This window comes from Scomber scombrus, chromosome 4 (assembly GCF_963691925.1).
Source record: "Scomber scombrus chromosome 4, fScoSco1.1, whole genome shotgun sequence".
Lineage (NCBI taxonomy): Eukaryota > Metazoa > Chordata > Actinopteri > Scombriformes > Scombridae > Scomber > Scomber scombrus.
This window is the reverse complement of record NC_084973.1, coordinates 11291547-11308763: the sequence shown is the minus strand read 5'-3', so window position 1 is coordinate 11308763 and position 17217 is coordinate 11291547. Positions and strand designations below refer to the sequence as shown.

The 17217-nt window shown below is 39.2% G+C and overlaps 1 protein-coding gene across 1 annotated transcript; it reads right to left on the bottom strand.

The window, feature by feature from the left end:
• Positions 1–320: 320 nt before the first annotated feature.
• Positions 321–16697, bottom strand: inpp5l (inositol polyphosphate-5-phosphatase L). The gene is made up of 16 exons (XM_062417690.1): positions 16334–16697; positions 12105–12146; positions 11533–11633; positions 11031–11118; positions 6526–6589; positions 5832–5935; positions 5520–5572; positions 4003–4122; positions 3602–3686; positions 3400–3495; positions 3239–3313; positions 2829–2902; positions 2624–2735; positions 1788–1856; positions 1641–1700; positions 321–703 (listed from the first exon to the last, which is right to left on the bottom strand). The coding sequence occupies exons 1-15, from the start codon at positions 16391–16393 to the stop codon at positions 1659–1661; spliced, it is 1185 nt and encodes a 394-aa protein (XP_062273674.1). The 5' UTR covers positions 16394–16697; the 3' UTR covers positions 321–703; positions 1641–1658.
• Between the last annotated feature and the right edge of the window lie 520 nt (positions 16698–17217).

Below are 17217 nucleotides of genomic sequence, written 5' to 3'. Positions count from 1 at the left end.
TAAAAGAAAATAAATACCTGAACTAAAAATGCCATTAAATACAAAATAAAAGCACACACATAGTCAGTAGGACTGATGTCCAATACTTGATTTTAAAGATCCCAATTTCTTTTTAGTTCTCATTACATAGGTTTTACATACACTATGGATTATGATAACACTAATGCTCTTAAAATTTAGGAAATGGTTAATTGATACTGGACTCAGACTGGTTGAATTCACCTGCTTATCTAATTAAAAGTCTGCAAAGTGGCCTGACTGGAGGGATTTAATAAATTATTTGGACCCAGTAAGGATACGCTTGTTTTGTCTTAGCTGGAGTTAGTCTGATACTTTTAAAAAATCAAAATGTAACCATGTTTTGCATATGCTTGCACGCTTCCGTGTAAAGGACTCACACTGGAGTCTTTTCATCTTCATTTTTGTCCCATTCAAAAAACAATCTCCACGGCTGCAGGCAGGAAAATTTGGAGCTTTCAGGTCAGGGGACTTTAGGATCGACGAGTGAGAAGAATCTGTAAATGACAGCTGCTGATGAATCTGTGCTGGAGTCACCTGAGCTGCAGATGATGTGAGGACGGTGCGTTCCTAACGGGGACGAGCTGAGTCGAGCCCAGCGGCTTACTGACGGGTGGGTTGTGGGAGGTAACCATCATGCTGGTACTGATACTGTTGCAGAGCTCTGAGGATGGTGCTGTTAGACCTGCACAAACACACACAAAGACGTAAGACTCTATTCAAGTATGGAAATTATTCTTGTCTCACTGAGCTGATCACATTGCAGATATGGTGGGTGGGGACACGATACCTTGCTTATAAAGTCTGGCCTATTATTTGACATTATTAATATCAAGTCATAGGCCACTGGAAACCATTCAAAGCACACAAGAACTCCGCCCTTTAGAAATGTGGCAAACCGAACCCATGCGATCGTGAATTCATCTGTCTGCAACTCCTTTAAGATGTGAATGTGCTCTGTACAATGCATTGTATATATCATGCAAGATGCTTCCCTTGCAGCTGAAATATAGCCTCAGAAATAACAAGTAACTGATGTATTGAAATTAATTTGTTCTGTGTCTCAAAATGTCAAACACAAAGGCAAAAGCAGGTCGGCTGTAACACCTTTTAAGTCCCTTCAATGTGCGGATCTCATCATTTTGTAGCCCTCTAAAGAAGGACTGTCATGAAAAGGCAGTTCATCCTTAAAAAAAATAAATTGAAGCGGCAGCAAAACAAAATCATGGCCGTAAAAATGCCAATATCCTGTCCGGAAGAATGTATTTGTCTCTGGCCGACCATCCACGTGGTAATTAATGAAAAAAGTGGGCGAGCGATGCACTAAGTGTTAAGCCACAGTGACAGTGGAGAGGATTCAATAGACATAGATCAGTGAAAGGTGCTGATCGCCTGTGGTCCAACTACACTGGACACAAAGGAGCGCTTGTGTCCCGCAGGCACTTCATCTTAGTTCATATCCCGACTCCACTGGGCCAGCTTGGGTTATGGCTCTCTGGGGACCTGAACAAGATTACTGTGATCGCTCTCACACACTGACCCCCTCCCTCTGGAATCACTACATACAGACACTTCCACATGCTGTGCAATATAGGCGCACGCTCACTGGCATATACTCTCACCATTGAGACGGATCCAAGTCAATGGTCGTTTGTCTTCAGTGCGAAGAACAAGAAAACCGGCTGTGAGAAAAACACAAGAAAACACCTGAGTTACTCTGGATGGATGATTTGTTTGCCTTTACAACATCCGTGGTAATAAACTGTTACCTTATGATCTCCCATACAGACATTTGGACCCACTGTGTTGTAAACAATGCTCTTCTCATCATCATCGCTCTGAAAAGAAAAGTAATCTTCTACATCATTTGGACAAGATGTTGCAGCAATCACAGTGTGACACTTAACATTAAAGCTGACATTGTTGTTTTTTGACATGTAATTTATGCTTCGAAAAAAACATTCAACATTGTGCGGCTAATAGTAGATAATACGTTTTACTAGCTAGTAAATACTTTGATACTGACTAACATTATTGAGTGTTTGGCCAGTCGAAAGGAAACATTTACCTGATCTTCTACTAAACTGCAGTGTTTGAACTAGAGCTGTGATGATTAGTCAACAGACAGAAAATAACTTGCCAACTATTTTTTATAATCAATTAATTGTTTTATAGATCTTTTTTAAGAGAAAAACATCCAAATTCTCTGATTCTAGCTTCTTAAATGTGAATATTTTCTGGTTTAGTTAGTCCCTATGATAGGAAACTAAATATCTTTGGGTTGTGGACTGTTGGTTGGGACAAAAGATATTTGAGGATGTTACCTTGGGCGTTGGGAGACAGTGATTGACATGTTTCACCATTTTTTGACATTTTATAGACAAAAATAACCTGCTGTGAGTGAATTTGCAATGCTGCACTAAACTCAGTCTGTATATACATCTTCTGCTAGAAAAAAGTGTTTAGTACTTTGTTTTGAAGATCACATTGTGTTGGACATTCTGTCATCTTTTTGTGGTTCAAACATAATCTCAATTAGCTATTACCACCATATATACAGAAAACATGCACACAGAAAACATAATGCAAGTAAATACTGATTTACATTGTGGATGTATTCTTGGGTGGTGTGTGACATAAGAATACGATCACACCAGGCAGGACAGCGAGTGTTCATGTACTGGGTTGGTTTAGTGTACTCTTCACTGTAGGGGTAGCTGAGAGACAACAAACATAAAAAAGTGAAAATAAAGGATAAGATCAGAGTTTGGGGGCATGTTTGCAATACGTAGCTCATTCACAAATCTTACCTGGGTGGAAACTTGATTTCCTCTTCTCTAATAACATCATGAAAGGCTGTGACTTCCTTATCATATTTCAAAAGCTGTGGAATAGAAGCAATTCTTGATTAGCTCCGCAGGAAATCTCAGCACATTTGAAAATAAATCATGATGTGAGAGTCTATAACTTCAGCCAGGGTGAACACACAGCTCGCTGTCGCAGTTATCGCAGTTTTGTTTACCTCCAGGCTTTTGTGTTTACTGTACTGTCATTTGTAGGACTTTATTTCCGCTGTTAGGATCTAATCTAAAATCTGTGAAGACATGTCAGATTGTTGCTAAGCAGCCTGACGTATTGTGGGTTTAAGTCACAGCAAAGTGTTTCTGAGAGACTGTGCTGATTTGAACAGTGTGGGTAAGAGTTGAGATTGTGCTCTCACTGCTTTTCCGTTGTCCTCCCTAAAAACCGCCTGGTGCACATAGACAAAGATCTTCTCCTCAATTTGCAGAAGCACCTGTGGGTGAGATGAATGGCAGGTACAGTGAAAGCAGCACCATGAACAAAGCATCAGTTTTTGTCTGAATGGACAGTTGTAATCACCTGGTGGTCATTGTCTTTTTCCTCGCAGATGATTTTCTCCACTTCGTTACTGCTGTCCTTCTTCACTGTCTGCACATCTGCCGAGGTGGACAGATGCTGCTCACACAAACACAAAGACAGGGAAGGATCAAACACATGCAGTGGGGGACGGATACACATCCTTCTTAGACGAGCTTCAGGGGCAACAAAAGTGAAACCCTACCTGGACCAGACTTAGTGTGTCCAAACGGAAGTTGAAATCTCCAAACAGGAAGAAAGGCAGAGGAGTGTAGCGACTGTCTGATATCCTAAAAGGAAACAACACAGATTCTTGTGTTCTTTTCTACTTTTAAAACATTAATTTAAGTGTGTACAGACTTGCATAAATATTGTAATATTTTGAATTGATTTTTTTAATGGTCAGAGTAAATTGGTGGAACATCCTGTTTACATGATGGGTAAGGCTGTATGATAGCTGCTGATATTAGCCAGGACACTGTGAGACACATACTGCATTCACTGAGGTCATTGGATCAAGCAGAGAGTCTCAAATATTCCTTTTCAGTTATAACTTGGTGCATTTTTGCTGTGATCTTGTACTTTTGCAGCAGCTGCAAATCTGACCTGTTGATGACATATCTGAGAGCGTTTTTGCGGTTAGCTGAGTAAATGGAAGGACTGGAGTTGCAGGCAATGAGGTTGGAGGCATCATGGAACAGGTGGACATTGACCAGGTCCAGTCCTCTGTGAAGAAAACACACACACAGTCACAAAATATGGTGACATGTGGCAGATGGAGGAAAAAATAGGAAACTATCTGATAACAAAGCCTGACATCTGATAGGTAGGTGTGTGTGTGTGTGTGTGTATATATGTGTGTCACTTATGAGGAGCTTTCTTATCAGTGAGTGTGCTTCTGTTAATGCTCCACAAACAAGCACATTTGTCTTCTGTGCCAAGCACTCACTCCTTTTCTCTGGCTGTCACTGGAAAACAATTAATGTGCATCCAACAAACGAGCTGTGTTGACTTACAGCATGATCTTGTGGCACACAAATTCTGGGCTCCTTTTGTTATAACCCCCAGGTAGCAACACAGCAAAACAAATAGCGACTGCAGAGCAGAAAACACAGGCTGTTTGCTAACTTTGAGACATTGCAGCAGCTCTGTGTGATTTATCCTGGTTCTTTTCAGGGCTACGCTCAGCTCACTTTCAGGTGATTCAAAATGTACACTGAAATATAACTATTTTGCTAATTAAAGGAAATTGTATTAAAATTCTGCTTATGTCCTGTGTCAACTAAAATAAACAATTTCCAGGTTTTGTAAAAATGTCCGAAATGAACAATACAGAGGAGCAAATAGTGACTTCGCTGATGGAGAATATGTCAGACGGTGTGAGTTTGAGCCCCGGCAGCAGCAGTGAGTAATTGTTTCTGGATATGGTGAGAGCTTGAAAAACTCCAACTCTGAAAACTCTCAGGTATTACAAGTGGCCACCAAATGTCCAGATGTTTACAGATGAAATCCTATATTTTTAGAGTTAGGTTTTGTGTTTCAACGTATGTTCACTGATTTTGGTCTCTTGCACGCAGTGGAAAAATGCACTGTATATCATCCGTTTAGCTCTGTTTCTTGTCTCCAACAACTCCTGAGAAATATAACTGACTCGTTCACAGCTAAATGTTTTTACTACAAGAACAAAACAATGAGCTAAAAGATGCTAAAAAACTGAGCTAAACCAAAGAATTTGGTGATGATTCTCTGTTGGGGCATCACAATGAGTGACCCCTTTCATACATATTACATACATATAACAAGTAGACATGTGAACCATTGTTAACATAAATATATTGATTATAGACACTTTAAATTTATAAGATGATTTTATCCAAAGCAAAGCACATCTGAGAGTTAATACAACACAAGTCTAGCTACTGACTTAGGGCCCTGTTGTGGTGCTTTTACTAGAGACCTGTCATAGATGAAAAGACTGGCTTAATATATAATGGTAACATATTTTATTACAAGGGTGCCAGTTTTGTTCTACAAGTGTGTGTTAACAGGACAGCATTTTCAATAGGTGCTAGATTTATAGTCCACCCCTGACTGGTTTATCAAGGTAAGGATACAGTACGTACTGGTTGTGTATGATCCAGCGAGTCCTCATAAAGCCCTTTCTGGACCACTTGAACTGCAACACAGATAAATTAGAGTGAGTCACTAAACAGCAGTGAGACGTGTCTTTGAAGGGCCAAACTGATAATTATTGATTCTTTCACATAATTTATCTCATCTCCCTGTCAGAGCAGGCAGACAGCCGCTACTACCCCAGTAGACTCATTTGTCCCAACATCTCCCTTTGGCCCACACGTAACCCTCTCGACACCTGCACACACACACGCATACAAATGCAGGCATACACAGATGCACACTCATGCATACATACTCACATCGGGCCAGAAATTCTTTGGGAATTTTTCTTTTTCCACAGTGGTGACCCCGTTCAGAGAGCCCACGTACTTGTTCTTCCCGGACACTGCTTTAAAATCCTTAACTGTGAGGGGCAGAGAGTAAACGAGGCAGGGAAAGAGAGAGAGAGAGAGAGAGGGAGAGAGAGGGAGGGGGAAGCGTGAAATGTAAAAGAGTGAGAAAACATGCAAACAGCAATCAATAAACTGGTGTTAACCTCATCAGAGCGGCATATGTGATGAGAGGATCTATAAGCGAGCCATTAGACGATGTTTGGTGAACAACAATCGGTTTGGACCACACAGCGAGTGGCAGCTCCGGGATGTTTATGGTTCTTCCATAAGCTTTTCCGAGGAGCTTTTTCACCCCTAACGTGACTGGACTATGCAGTAGGAAAATAACAACTCCACTTTAAATTCAGGTTCTTTGCAAATATGTGGCTAGGAGGGGTGGCCATCAAACTATCATTATGAGTACAGAAATGTCCTGCGATTCCTGGTATTAAAAAAAAGATTTTTGCCAATCATATACAACATTGCTCTTACTCCATTGATGGTATGAGCTGTTACCAAAACAGTACAGAATGCAAGGGGAGTGGTTTACTTTGAGTTTTAAAAAACGCAATATAAATCCATCACACACTGACAAATAACACAGTAAGAAGAAAGTTTTCACCATTGAAATCATACTGGCAGATGTTTTTCAGTGTCTTGTGGATGAAGTATATGCTCCCCAAAGCCTGTAGAGAAAAAAAAAAAAAGATCAGACATTTTTACAATTTTTGATACAACATACATAAAAAAGGGAATTTGCAATTGTATTAAGGATCTAAGAAATTCATACTGAAATCACACTTTTAATGTTGTTGCAGACACATGTAGTTTCAGACACCTGCTGCAAAAAACACACGAAAATCACCTAAAAAACTCATTTTGAAACGTTTGGTTCAACAAATATAATTTAAAGTACGATTTAAAAGACATCAGAAATTATTTTAAATGTTTCAATTTTAACCTCTATAAAAGTATAACTGCAGCTTGGCAATGTAACCCTGAAGGTCAGTGTTTGACCCTTTTTCAGCAGCTTGTATCATAAAACAGCAGTCACAAAAAAAAACCAAACACCACTGACTGCGGTGACAAAAACAGCAGAAATCACCAAGATGATGAATTGAATTGTTCTTTTCCCCATCATGTGAGCTGAATTGTGAGGCTTGTATTGAACGATACAGTAAGACACAGTATATTGTTGCTCTCCCGGAGACGCATGAAACTTTAAAGAACGGAGATGCACATAGTGTAGATACGAGTGCACAACACCTCCACGTACTGCTCCTCGTGCACACACTTCAGCACCCAATCATCCCTGACATGGGCTGACAATTTTTAATGTACTAACTGCCTGCTCCACTGATCTGATTAATCATGCCCTGAGAGATCAATAAAGACAGAAAATTAAAACAATTTAAAAGGTATTAAGCAGTAGGCCTGCTGTCTGTCTGCCAAAGCTGCCGCTGTGACTGGGGGCTGAAGAAAAATCAGCCAGCGCTCAGCCAGCGTTTAGAGGGCTCAGGGCGTGACGCACCCCCCACACACCCCCCATCTTCATGCAGCCGGAGCATGAGAGATCTCTCCCTGAAGAGATCATTTATCTTCAGTGCCAAAGTCATCCTCATTTAATAAAATGGAAGTGTCTCCATCGTTGGCTCCACCAAACGACAATTAGTGACTAACTTGCCCAAACTACGGTTAGAGCACGGACTGGCAATCATTTGAAGTCTGAACATATTGTTTAAAAAACTAAAAGCTGACTGAAAGAAATCTTTCTACAAAAGGAGCAACATTGAAAACAGTTCACAATTAGAGCAAAAAAATAAATAGATCTTTCTTGCACTAGATTAAAGGACGTTGCAATAATAATTACCCTAGGAGCTCTGATCTGCATTTGGCCTGGATTATGTTGAAACAGTAATTGAAAGTACACATGCACAAACACACAAACACAGATACACATTCTCCTCCACATTCCCCTCCACATACTCTGCCAAACACCTATCTTCATCAATCAGGTTTGTGCACAGTTTAATAAAAAAATATTGACTTACAAGTGATTTTTTATCAAAACACCATTTGTACTGAAAATGCATGCAAGTCTGCCCCCTCTACTTCTGCAGCCTCTGTGAAAGGAGAACCCCCCAAACTCTCTCTTGGCCATATAACTGATGATCCACAGCCAAGGGGAAACAAATTGAAAATCAATGCAGGTGGCACAGATGAAATGAGAATGAGGCATGGTGTGGAGAAGGAAGAGGGGGGGGGGGGGGGGGGGCCTGCAACCCTCTCAGGGCAAAGAGTGGAGGGTGCGAACACTCAAGCGCAGGGGAAACTTAGACCCAGCTGTCCTCCAACCCCCACTTCACAGTTTATTTATCGTGCACAAATGGGCTGGGATCAATAGTTTTAATCTAGAGTTAAATGTATTGACTTTGCCCTGTCTACCCTACACCTGGCCATTGACTTTCTCCTTTTTACTTCACACACCTCAGTCTACAGATGCGGCCATTGACCCCTACTGTCAGGCGGCCAGTGTGAGCGTATCACCTGGGAGGAGTAAGGGTTAATAGTTTAAGAAATATCCAGCCACTTCCATCAACTGGAGGGGGCAGAATTTCAGAAATAATCATGCTGACAAACCCATTGTTTGAGCAATATGGGCAAGAACTGAATTCAAACTGTGAGAAGTGAATGTGGAAGTAAAAAGAGAACAACTGAATTCAATTTCATAATATTACATACAGCTTCAAGTTTATTGGAATTTAGTTCCAAAGTAATACATTTCATTTCAAATTATGCTATTGAGTTTCAGTTTTTCAAAGCAATTACTCATGTTAAACAATGCAAATTCAAACTATGTGACCGAAATTCAGTTTTGAATGCACTATTCAAGTTGAGCAATTCAAATCCAAAGTAAATGATGCAGTTTCTAGTAACAAAGAGTATTTCTGCCAAAAGAGCCATGCTCTCTACAGCCAGCTCAGGAAAGAAACTGAAGACTTGCTTGTTCTGTGCGAGGTTACTAAAAAACAAGTTGGAAGCCAGAGATGGCTTTCACAATAGGTGTGGAGATTGAGGTTGCGCCCATGAGGCGGCCAGCCACCTAGCAGCTCAGTCATGGTACTCTCTAACTGCTTGAAGCTCAGACTTCAGCTACAGAATCAGACTCCAGGTTAAATGATATATGGTAAAAAGAGATGAAGATAGCAGCAGTGACTGAACTAACCTGTCTTCTGTCTGTGCTTACACTATGTAGCTACTACAACTCTGTTTCACACTGCTCCTTTGAGATGTATGTCACTTACATAAAGCTGTAGTTTTGCACATGTCTGACATGGTGCAGTGAGCCTTGATATATGAAACTCTAAACATAAACACAAATAAATACAGAATCTTCTAGTTAGTCTAATATTTCCAGTTCTTGGTTTTATCAGGAATAAAAAAACGTTCAACTACACATAAAAAAAAGTTTTATCAAAACATCCCATGGTAACCAATATTCATTGGGCCTCATTCACAAACAGTGTGTACACACATCTGTGCTTAAACTGTGTGTGCGAATGTTTTAAGTCCAGGATTCATCAGTATGTTCTTACCTGAATTTGTTCTTACTCTATGAGCTAATTTAGAACTGCCTCAGACCATCAGTATGCACAAATCCTCAGCATCATAGTCTTAAAAAATGACTTAGTCAATATTGATTTAATGTAGCAAGCATATTAAAATCACAATTATTTTAACATTTAAAATTGTTAAAATTGCTAATGATACAGAATTGATTTACTAATTATTTAATTAATAGCTAAGATGTTCTAATTCATTAATCATCATTATTGTAATGAAATTATTAGAAATTAAAATGATCCCGTCCCTTCTTTTTGATTACAATAACTTATACATCAGGATTTCCATAATGGAATGTGCCGTCGATCAATTTTTCTCTCAGATTTGGCCGTGATAAATTCAGTTGGTTCACCGGCAGCCAGTTCATTGTTCTCACAGCCTGACAGGTCAGTAGAAGCACAGGGAGCGGCGCTCTGCTTTCAGTGCATCACGGCCTGTTATGCACAGAGACAAAACACGATGCCCCCCTGGCGCAATAGTAGAGATTTATTTAAATCAATTCCACAGATCTACAGATTTACACACTTTTTATTTTGTTACAGATGTACTGCATGGTAGTGGTGCAATACAGGATTATACAGGATTCACAATCGGGCTCCAAACTGTTTTGCCAATGACATGTTTAATAGTCAAATCTGCCTTTTTTGGCTTCTCACTAGCAGTAAAGGTTTTCTACATTTTAACCATCATAGCCTTCTTTGTAATGAGTGACAGCTTTCTCCACTGCTGCACCACTCCAATCTGTCAATTTAAAATGACTCTGATTCACTAACATACTCACGGTGGTAAGAACTAAAATGGCCAGTCCACATGTGTCATGAATGCAATGGTAATTTTGCATGTGCACTATTTTGTGCACAGAGTAAGAACATATTTATACACATATATTAGTGAATAAGGCCCAATACACTTATCCTTAAAACATGTCTTGATAAAATCTTTAACTGAAAATAAAATAATAATAATAATGATCTAACACTGAAATTTGATGACATCTTTCATGTTCTTAAGCAAATTTCATCACTGCCATTTTATATCTTCTAGGGGTAATAAAACTTTTATTTAATCTAATTACAAATGCAACATTTTTTAACAATCATCCAACAAGATGTCAAATAGAATAAAGAAGCACAAGCAAAGCCAAGAGAGCAACGCCATATGTGCTGTATATGCATAACAGGACCTCATTTTCTCATACGGGACCTCCTAACATTCTCTGATATGACCTGAAAATACAAGCTAATGGTAAAGGCTTCAGAGTGACCCCTTTCTTTGTCATATCACAGGCTACGACAAAACAAATGACATCACTTCTGATGCTCCATTGGGGTCTACAAACTCTGGCTTTCAATAAAGTCATCATCGGCAACAGCACAAGCTGCTGCTTTTCACTCAGCAGCAGAGTGCAAGAGGCACCTCCAAACATCTCCTTTCACTAACATGGAGGAGGGCCCCATCTAGTGGACAGACCGGGGAACTACTCTGACTTTATATGTTTCTTACCGTGAAGCTGTCTTCTGCTTGGAACTGGTTGTCCACATAGATGCAGACCCGGTCAAAGTCTTTCATTTCCTCACTGGACTCAATGCTCCTGATAACAACAGAGCACAAAAAAGCGAAACAGCTTATTTTTTTGGAGATGGATTAATAGAAAATTGACATTGATAATTTATATGATTAATCAATAATAATTTTACATATTTTTATGCATAATGGCCAAAAACATCACTGGTTTTAGCTGCCAAAATGAATATTTACTGATTTTCTTAATCTTAAATGATGAAAAATGAATATAGTTTGGTTGTTGGACCGTTAGTTGGATGAAAAAAAATATTTAAATGTGTACTTAGGGTTCTGGGAAATTGTCATGGGCATTTTCACAGTCTAAATCAAACAATAAAATGATTAATCAATTGGCAGATGAACCAGTTAAATCAAAGTCTGTGGTAAAACAAGCACATTATGAAGTAAGAATAAGTCTTCATGATTTACACATTATTCCTACCCGAAGAATTTTTCTGCGTGGCCCATGTTGACCATGTAGTCCTTCCCTCCCACCTCCTGTAGGTGCAGGGCGATGAACTGCGGCTTGTAGCTGCGGATAGTCTGTTACCAAGCAAAGCAAACAGGTCTCAGTCTACCAACAGGTCTTACATTACAGAGTAATGAGGAGTGAAAAGGACTGGCTCTGTATGTTACAGGATGAAGTGAACTGTCCACTAGAGGTCATGTGGAGTTGTTCTGTTATTGAATTTCTGTGCTGGACCTAGTTTAGCTTTGTTATCAGTTATCAGCACAGTATCCGTTTTCCAGAGAAGTGCAGTTGTGTATGTTAGGTTGTGACGTGCAATGATGCCAGCAGCCTATTCAAGTGAGCCAGAATCAACAACATAACATAGTTTTATGTGCCTGAACGGCATCAGACTGTCCACCAAATGTAAGAGGTAAATATGTGACATTGCAAGTAATGAGTGGGAATACCAGATGTGTTTGTTGGTTCAAATAATGAAATAATATCCTTTACCAATTTCTTAAACTACCAATTATCAGTCTAAGATGCAGGAGTCCCAAACTTACCTTATACAATTCTTGTAACCATTCATTCTGAATTTCACCCACCTATAAAATGACCAATAGAAAAATAATCAAAGACATGCAAATCTGTCTGTAAGCAATGGTCTCAAATCAAATATTAAACCACCTGGCGGCAGTGCAACAAGCTGTAAACATAACACCAACATATTATCACCTCATTAAGCTGTCATGGTTGCATATTTACCCATCCAGCAGATGGTGAGCAACATTAGCGTTCAGTTGGAGTCAAATTTCTGGCAAATTATATAATAACTAGCTCTTCAGCTCTATATGCTCCATATATTCACCTGCTAGTGGGTTATGGGAACACAACATTTATTAGTTGATTTAAATAACTGATTTAAGTTGGGGGAGGTCCGTTGTATAAGCCTGTGGCTTCTTTCCTCTGCTGTCACATCCTTTTTGATTATCTGGATTTTATGCTGTTTTACGGGTGTGCGAATAAAATGTAGGCAAACGAAATAAAAATGTATTCAGTGAAACAGCTGCCTGTAGCAGCTATAGTTGATGCCAATAAGAGTCAATCATGACAGTAACGTTGTGGGCCACAAAAACCAAAACAATGAGCTGAAATATACTTAAAATCTCGGTAAAGCTGAGGGGAATTGCAGATGATAATTATCTGTGGGTTTGTCACTGAAGGCCCTTTGACATACACATAGTCAGCTGATACAATAGTAATACATATGGATTGGAGCAGCTTTAACAGTGAAGTCTCACTACAACTGAACGGCATGTGCAAGTTTTAAATGCACTTCCTTACAAATAGAATAAACAAAATACTTTTACTTATTAATGCTAAATACATTATAGCCTCCTTCATTAAAATGACACTGCCATCTAAACAGACAAACAGCTCTAATGGGATTCAGGAAGGCATCAGTCACTGAGAGGAAATACTCTTAAATAGTATTAACTGTGGGCTGGTCAAAACAAACAATCAGGATTGTATGGAAATGTTTTCCTGTATGTTCCTTTGGTTAGGTGTTCCAGGATGTAGTCTTAGTGAAGAGTAGCTGCACCTGTCATAATCTGGCCACTGTCCACTCATTATCCCTGCAGGTGAGGTTTAATATTGCATGGCCACTTGACAGCTGACTGTACTGTAAAACATATATGAGGGAAGCAGACAGATAAACCTTACACACAACTATCTGTCAAACAAACCTGAGGCTTAACTCAGCAGGCACTTCCCTATAAGGAACAGCAACTTCTGTTTACACTGGATCTATTAAAATAGGTCTAGATGGGATTTGAATGAGATAAGAAACTAGTCTTGAATTCTGCACACTTAAAGTGAGACACTGATTCATCTAATTTGTTCAGTTTAACAGTTAACTATTCCTGCCATCTGAAATAAAGTCTGAAAAATGACAATCTACTCAATTGTGTAAAGAAAAAGTACTGGACAGATCCACACAGAGGATGTGAGAAACATTTCCCCTTGTATAGTATGTAAAGTGTGTATTTTAAGCATTTTGCATCTCTGATTCTCATAATAAAGAACCCTCTCTGGCTTTAAAACTGGCCCTGCTGGCTTGTAAAGGCCATACACAGCAGGACAACCCACAACTGCCCCTTGAACTAAGTTGTAGCCTTTGCGTCATTTCTTACACACCCGTCCTAGAATTTACCCCGCAGTGTAGTCGCTTCAGCGAGGCCAGCTGCATTCATACTAGCTGAGAAATGGCTTTGCATAGTGTATTTGCATGGCAGTGTGACAGGGATGACTGCAGCTTAGCCATTGTGACCTGAAGGACACCTCGTGCATAATTCTGGAAACTAACACATTTTGTATTTGCTGATGAAATGGCACTGGCTCTGTCCACCGACCCTGATTCTTATTCTATGAATGCTTTTTTTTATTTATTTTTTTTAGATGAAGTTATGACAGCAATTACACTCCAGAAGCAATTCTGCTTGCTTAGCACAAGACAGACAAATACAGTATATTAAAAATGAGAACAGCAATGAAAACGTGAAACACCTAAGATTCACAATCCAGCAACAAAACCTTGTCTTTTTGGGTTTTTTGCTACTGAGGCAAAAAACCCAAAAACAACACAAGACATGGTTTGCCGATTTTGTTGATTCTAGAAAAAGATTCAGGTTTGTTGTTACAAGTGTTCGAATAATTGTTAAGTGAAATGTGTCAGCACATGTGTTTGGCAATTATCTGCTCCAACAACTAAGACTCTAAAAGACTATCATTTGTCTAACACTAATTGTATAAATAAAAAGAAGATTAAGGCAACAGTGAGCTCAGTATCCACCCATTGCAACAAGCTTCTAGTGTTATTATAATGCAATTAAATACAGGTATTCAAGGTGATTAAAGAATTACAAGTTTATGGTGTTTTTCTAATGTTTTTTCTAACATTCTTTATCATCAGCATCACTTTTAGTTATTTCTAGAATACTTGTATTACTTGATATGTCATAAATGTTACTGTAAGAGTCGACTGCCTCACCGGCTGAACTGCTCTAACAGGGCACTCGGCTAGTCAGTACTGTGAAGCAATAGGATTTATCCTGTGATGTGCTTAAGGCCTTTGCTCTTATCCTGAAGGTTGGGTGAATGTTTAGGAGTGTTTGTTTATAGAAAAGAGAGGGGGGGGGCTAAGTAAGTAGAAAAGCTCAAATCCCCCGGTGAAGATATTCATCTGTTTACATATCTCCCACAATGGGATCTAACATGTTTTCATTGGAGCCCGATCTGGCAACCGGAAACATGGTCCTGAGCCAAATTTCCATGAGTGTCAGAGAAAGAGAGAGAGAGAGAGAACCCTCCTCCCCCATGCAAAGTTTGTCAGCCCAGCTTGGTCCAAAACTAAAAAGCCACTGTAAGTCTTTGGAATAGTTAAATTACAGTCTAAATCTCTTTAATCTCTTATAAAAAAAAAAGTGGTCTGACCTAACTTAGTAACTTAACTCTTAACATCTAAGACTAGCCTAAAAAAATAGCTTATATAACTTTATGAGAATATCATTATAGAAAGTGGAGCTGTAAATATATAACAAGGATACAACATTCCCAAACATTACAACCAGTGATTTTATACTGGGCTGCCAGTTGTGAAACATACTTAAAGATAGTGATGATAGTGAGAATCAAACCTGGAGAGGGCCCACGTGAATCTCTGTAGGACTGATTTATACGTTAAATATGAGGGGCGTCCTTCATGCATCCCTACAATGAAACAATGCAACACAAATACTAAATGTGATGCCATGGATGTTAGGGGAAAGACAGACTGACTCCAATGAGGAGTCAAAAAGTCGAGCTGGTGGTGAGGTCTGGTATTACACTAGAATCTGTGGCCTTTCAGATTTAGTCACTTTCATTTTTAAACCTGTTTTTTTTTTTTTTTTTCAACCAGGAAGAAATTTAAATATATCCTGACCAAGAGCGGTAGTAGCAACACAAAATAAAAGTGAGTGAATTCAGCAAAACATAATTATAAAAGTGTACATTGTCTGGCTGGGCAATTTTTATATTGTTATATGAGACTAGAAATCGTCTCAGATTTTGAATATTGTATTATCATGATATGGCAAACATGAAATGTTGTCTTTTCCTTGTTTTAGAGGCTGCATCACAGTAAGGTAATACAATTTTCTAAACTCACCAGACTATTCTAGTATTTGTCTATGATGATTATTTATCACAAATCTTAATGTGTAAATATTTTGTGAAAGTAACAATAAACATCCCTACAATATTATCGGAATATTGGTATCAAGGTATTTGGTTAAAAATAAAAAATATCGCGATATTTAATTTTATTCATAATGCTCTAATATACACAATGTATATACAACTTTAATCTGACCTATAGTGTATATTTTCAAAATATTTATCAAATCCGTTAAGCTTTTTTACAATGGTATTTTAAACATGTTAATTATGCAGTTAAGTTCTCAGTGTCATAGTGTTCACAGATCTAGCTGTAGACTCATTTGTCAATATTTTGCTGGAGACATTTGCTGACAGATAAACCTGAGTAACTCCACAGTCATTAAGTTACAATTAGAGTAACAAGGTGACTTCAAACATCTATTTCCCCAAGATGTACCAACGGAGCCCATTAAACTTGCCTCTCATACCCTCTCTATCATTTGTCTATCAGCCCCTAGAAGCATTAAGCATAATCCTCTGACAGCGTTGCAGTCTGGTATAGTTTCCATGTTACTCTCAGCAGTGTACTTACATTGTCAAAGAGTGACCCGACATTTGCGGTGACAAGCAGCACATCAGCGTGTGTTTGCATATTCGCGGCTTCACAAACCAGTCCGAAGAAAGTCGTCGCCAACAGACGCTCGTCCAGGCCTTTAAGTCGCTCTCCAGGAGCTTATCAAGGCTTATTGTGTGAGCAAAAAAAACAAATCGTAACTACTAGTGCTCAAAATACACCAGCATCGTATCGGCATCGGTGATACTGTGTCGCTTGTGGTCCAACTTGTTTGCTGATGGCGGGCTGTCGTCTCAGGTCGTCATAGTGTGCCGCGGCGGCGCTCATATCCATTGCAGGAGGCGAGGAGCAGTGAATTGGTTTAATAGCCTACATGCGTGGATTTCCGCCTCCCCTCCGGTAATTGGACTAGGAGCTTCTTAGCGGACTTAACCCAGGCTGGACGGCGCATCTGCTGCCGTCTTGACAAACGCACGGAGGAGCAGGAGGAGGCAGTTGCAGTTATGAACCCCTGTGCTCCGCCCATTAGTGTGAGCGCTCATTTTCAGTCTTCCTTATGTTATAAGTTTTATCACCGATGAGAAAAACAATATGTAACCTCCTCAGAAGATAGTGTGTCACATTTAAGCACTGGCAGTTTTCCCTGTACAGCAGATGGAAGTTTTATTGCCTAATATTTTCTTACCACGATACAAAACAAACAAAAAAACAAGAAAAAGACAAACAAAACAAAATAATCCATAGAGCTGTAACTTTACTGTGAGATCATACAGCATCTACAACGTTACAGCCCAACGACTTTAAAAAAACCCTGAAAGGACTCTGAACTCACCACTCAGCATACCACAGGCACATTATGTGTAGGCTACAGTCTCAACAGGAAGTGTGTAATTTTCCATTTG

Coding starts and splice junctions, on each gene's coding strand:
- inpp5l (XM_062417690.1), bottom strand. CDS start 16,393: ATGCAAACACACGCTGATGTGCTGCTTGTCACCGCAAATGTCGGGTCA. Junction 12,147..16,333: donor TCGGGTCACTCTTTGACAAT/GTAAGTACACTG, acceptor GTCATTTTATAG/GTGGGTGAAATTCAGAATGA. Junction 11,634..12,104: donor GGTTACAAGAATTGTATAAG/GTAAGTTTGGGA, acceptor GCTTGGTAACAG/ACTATCCGCAGCTACAAGCC.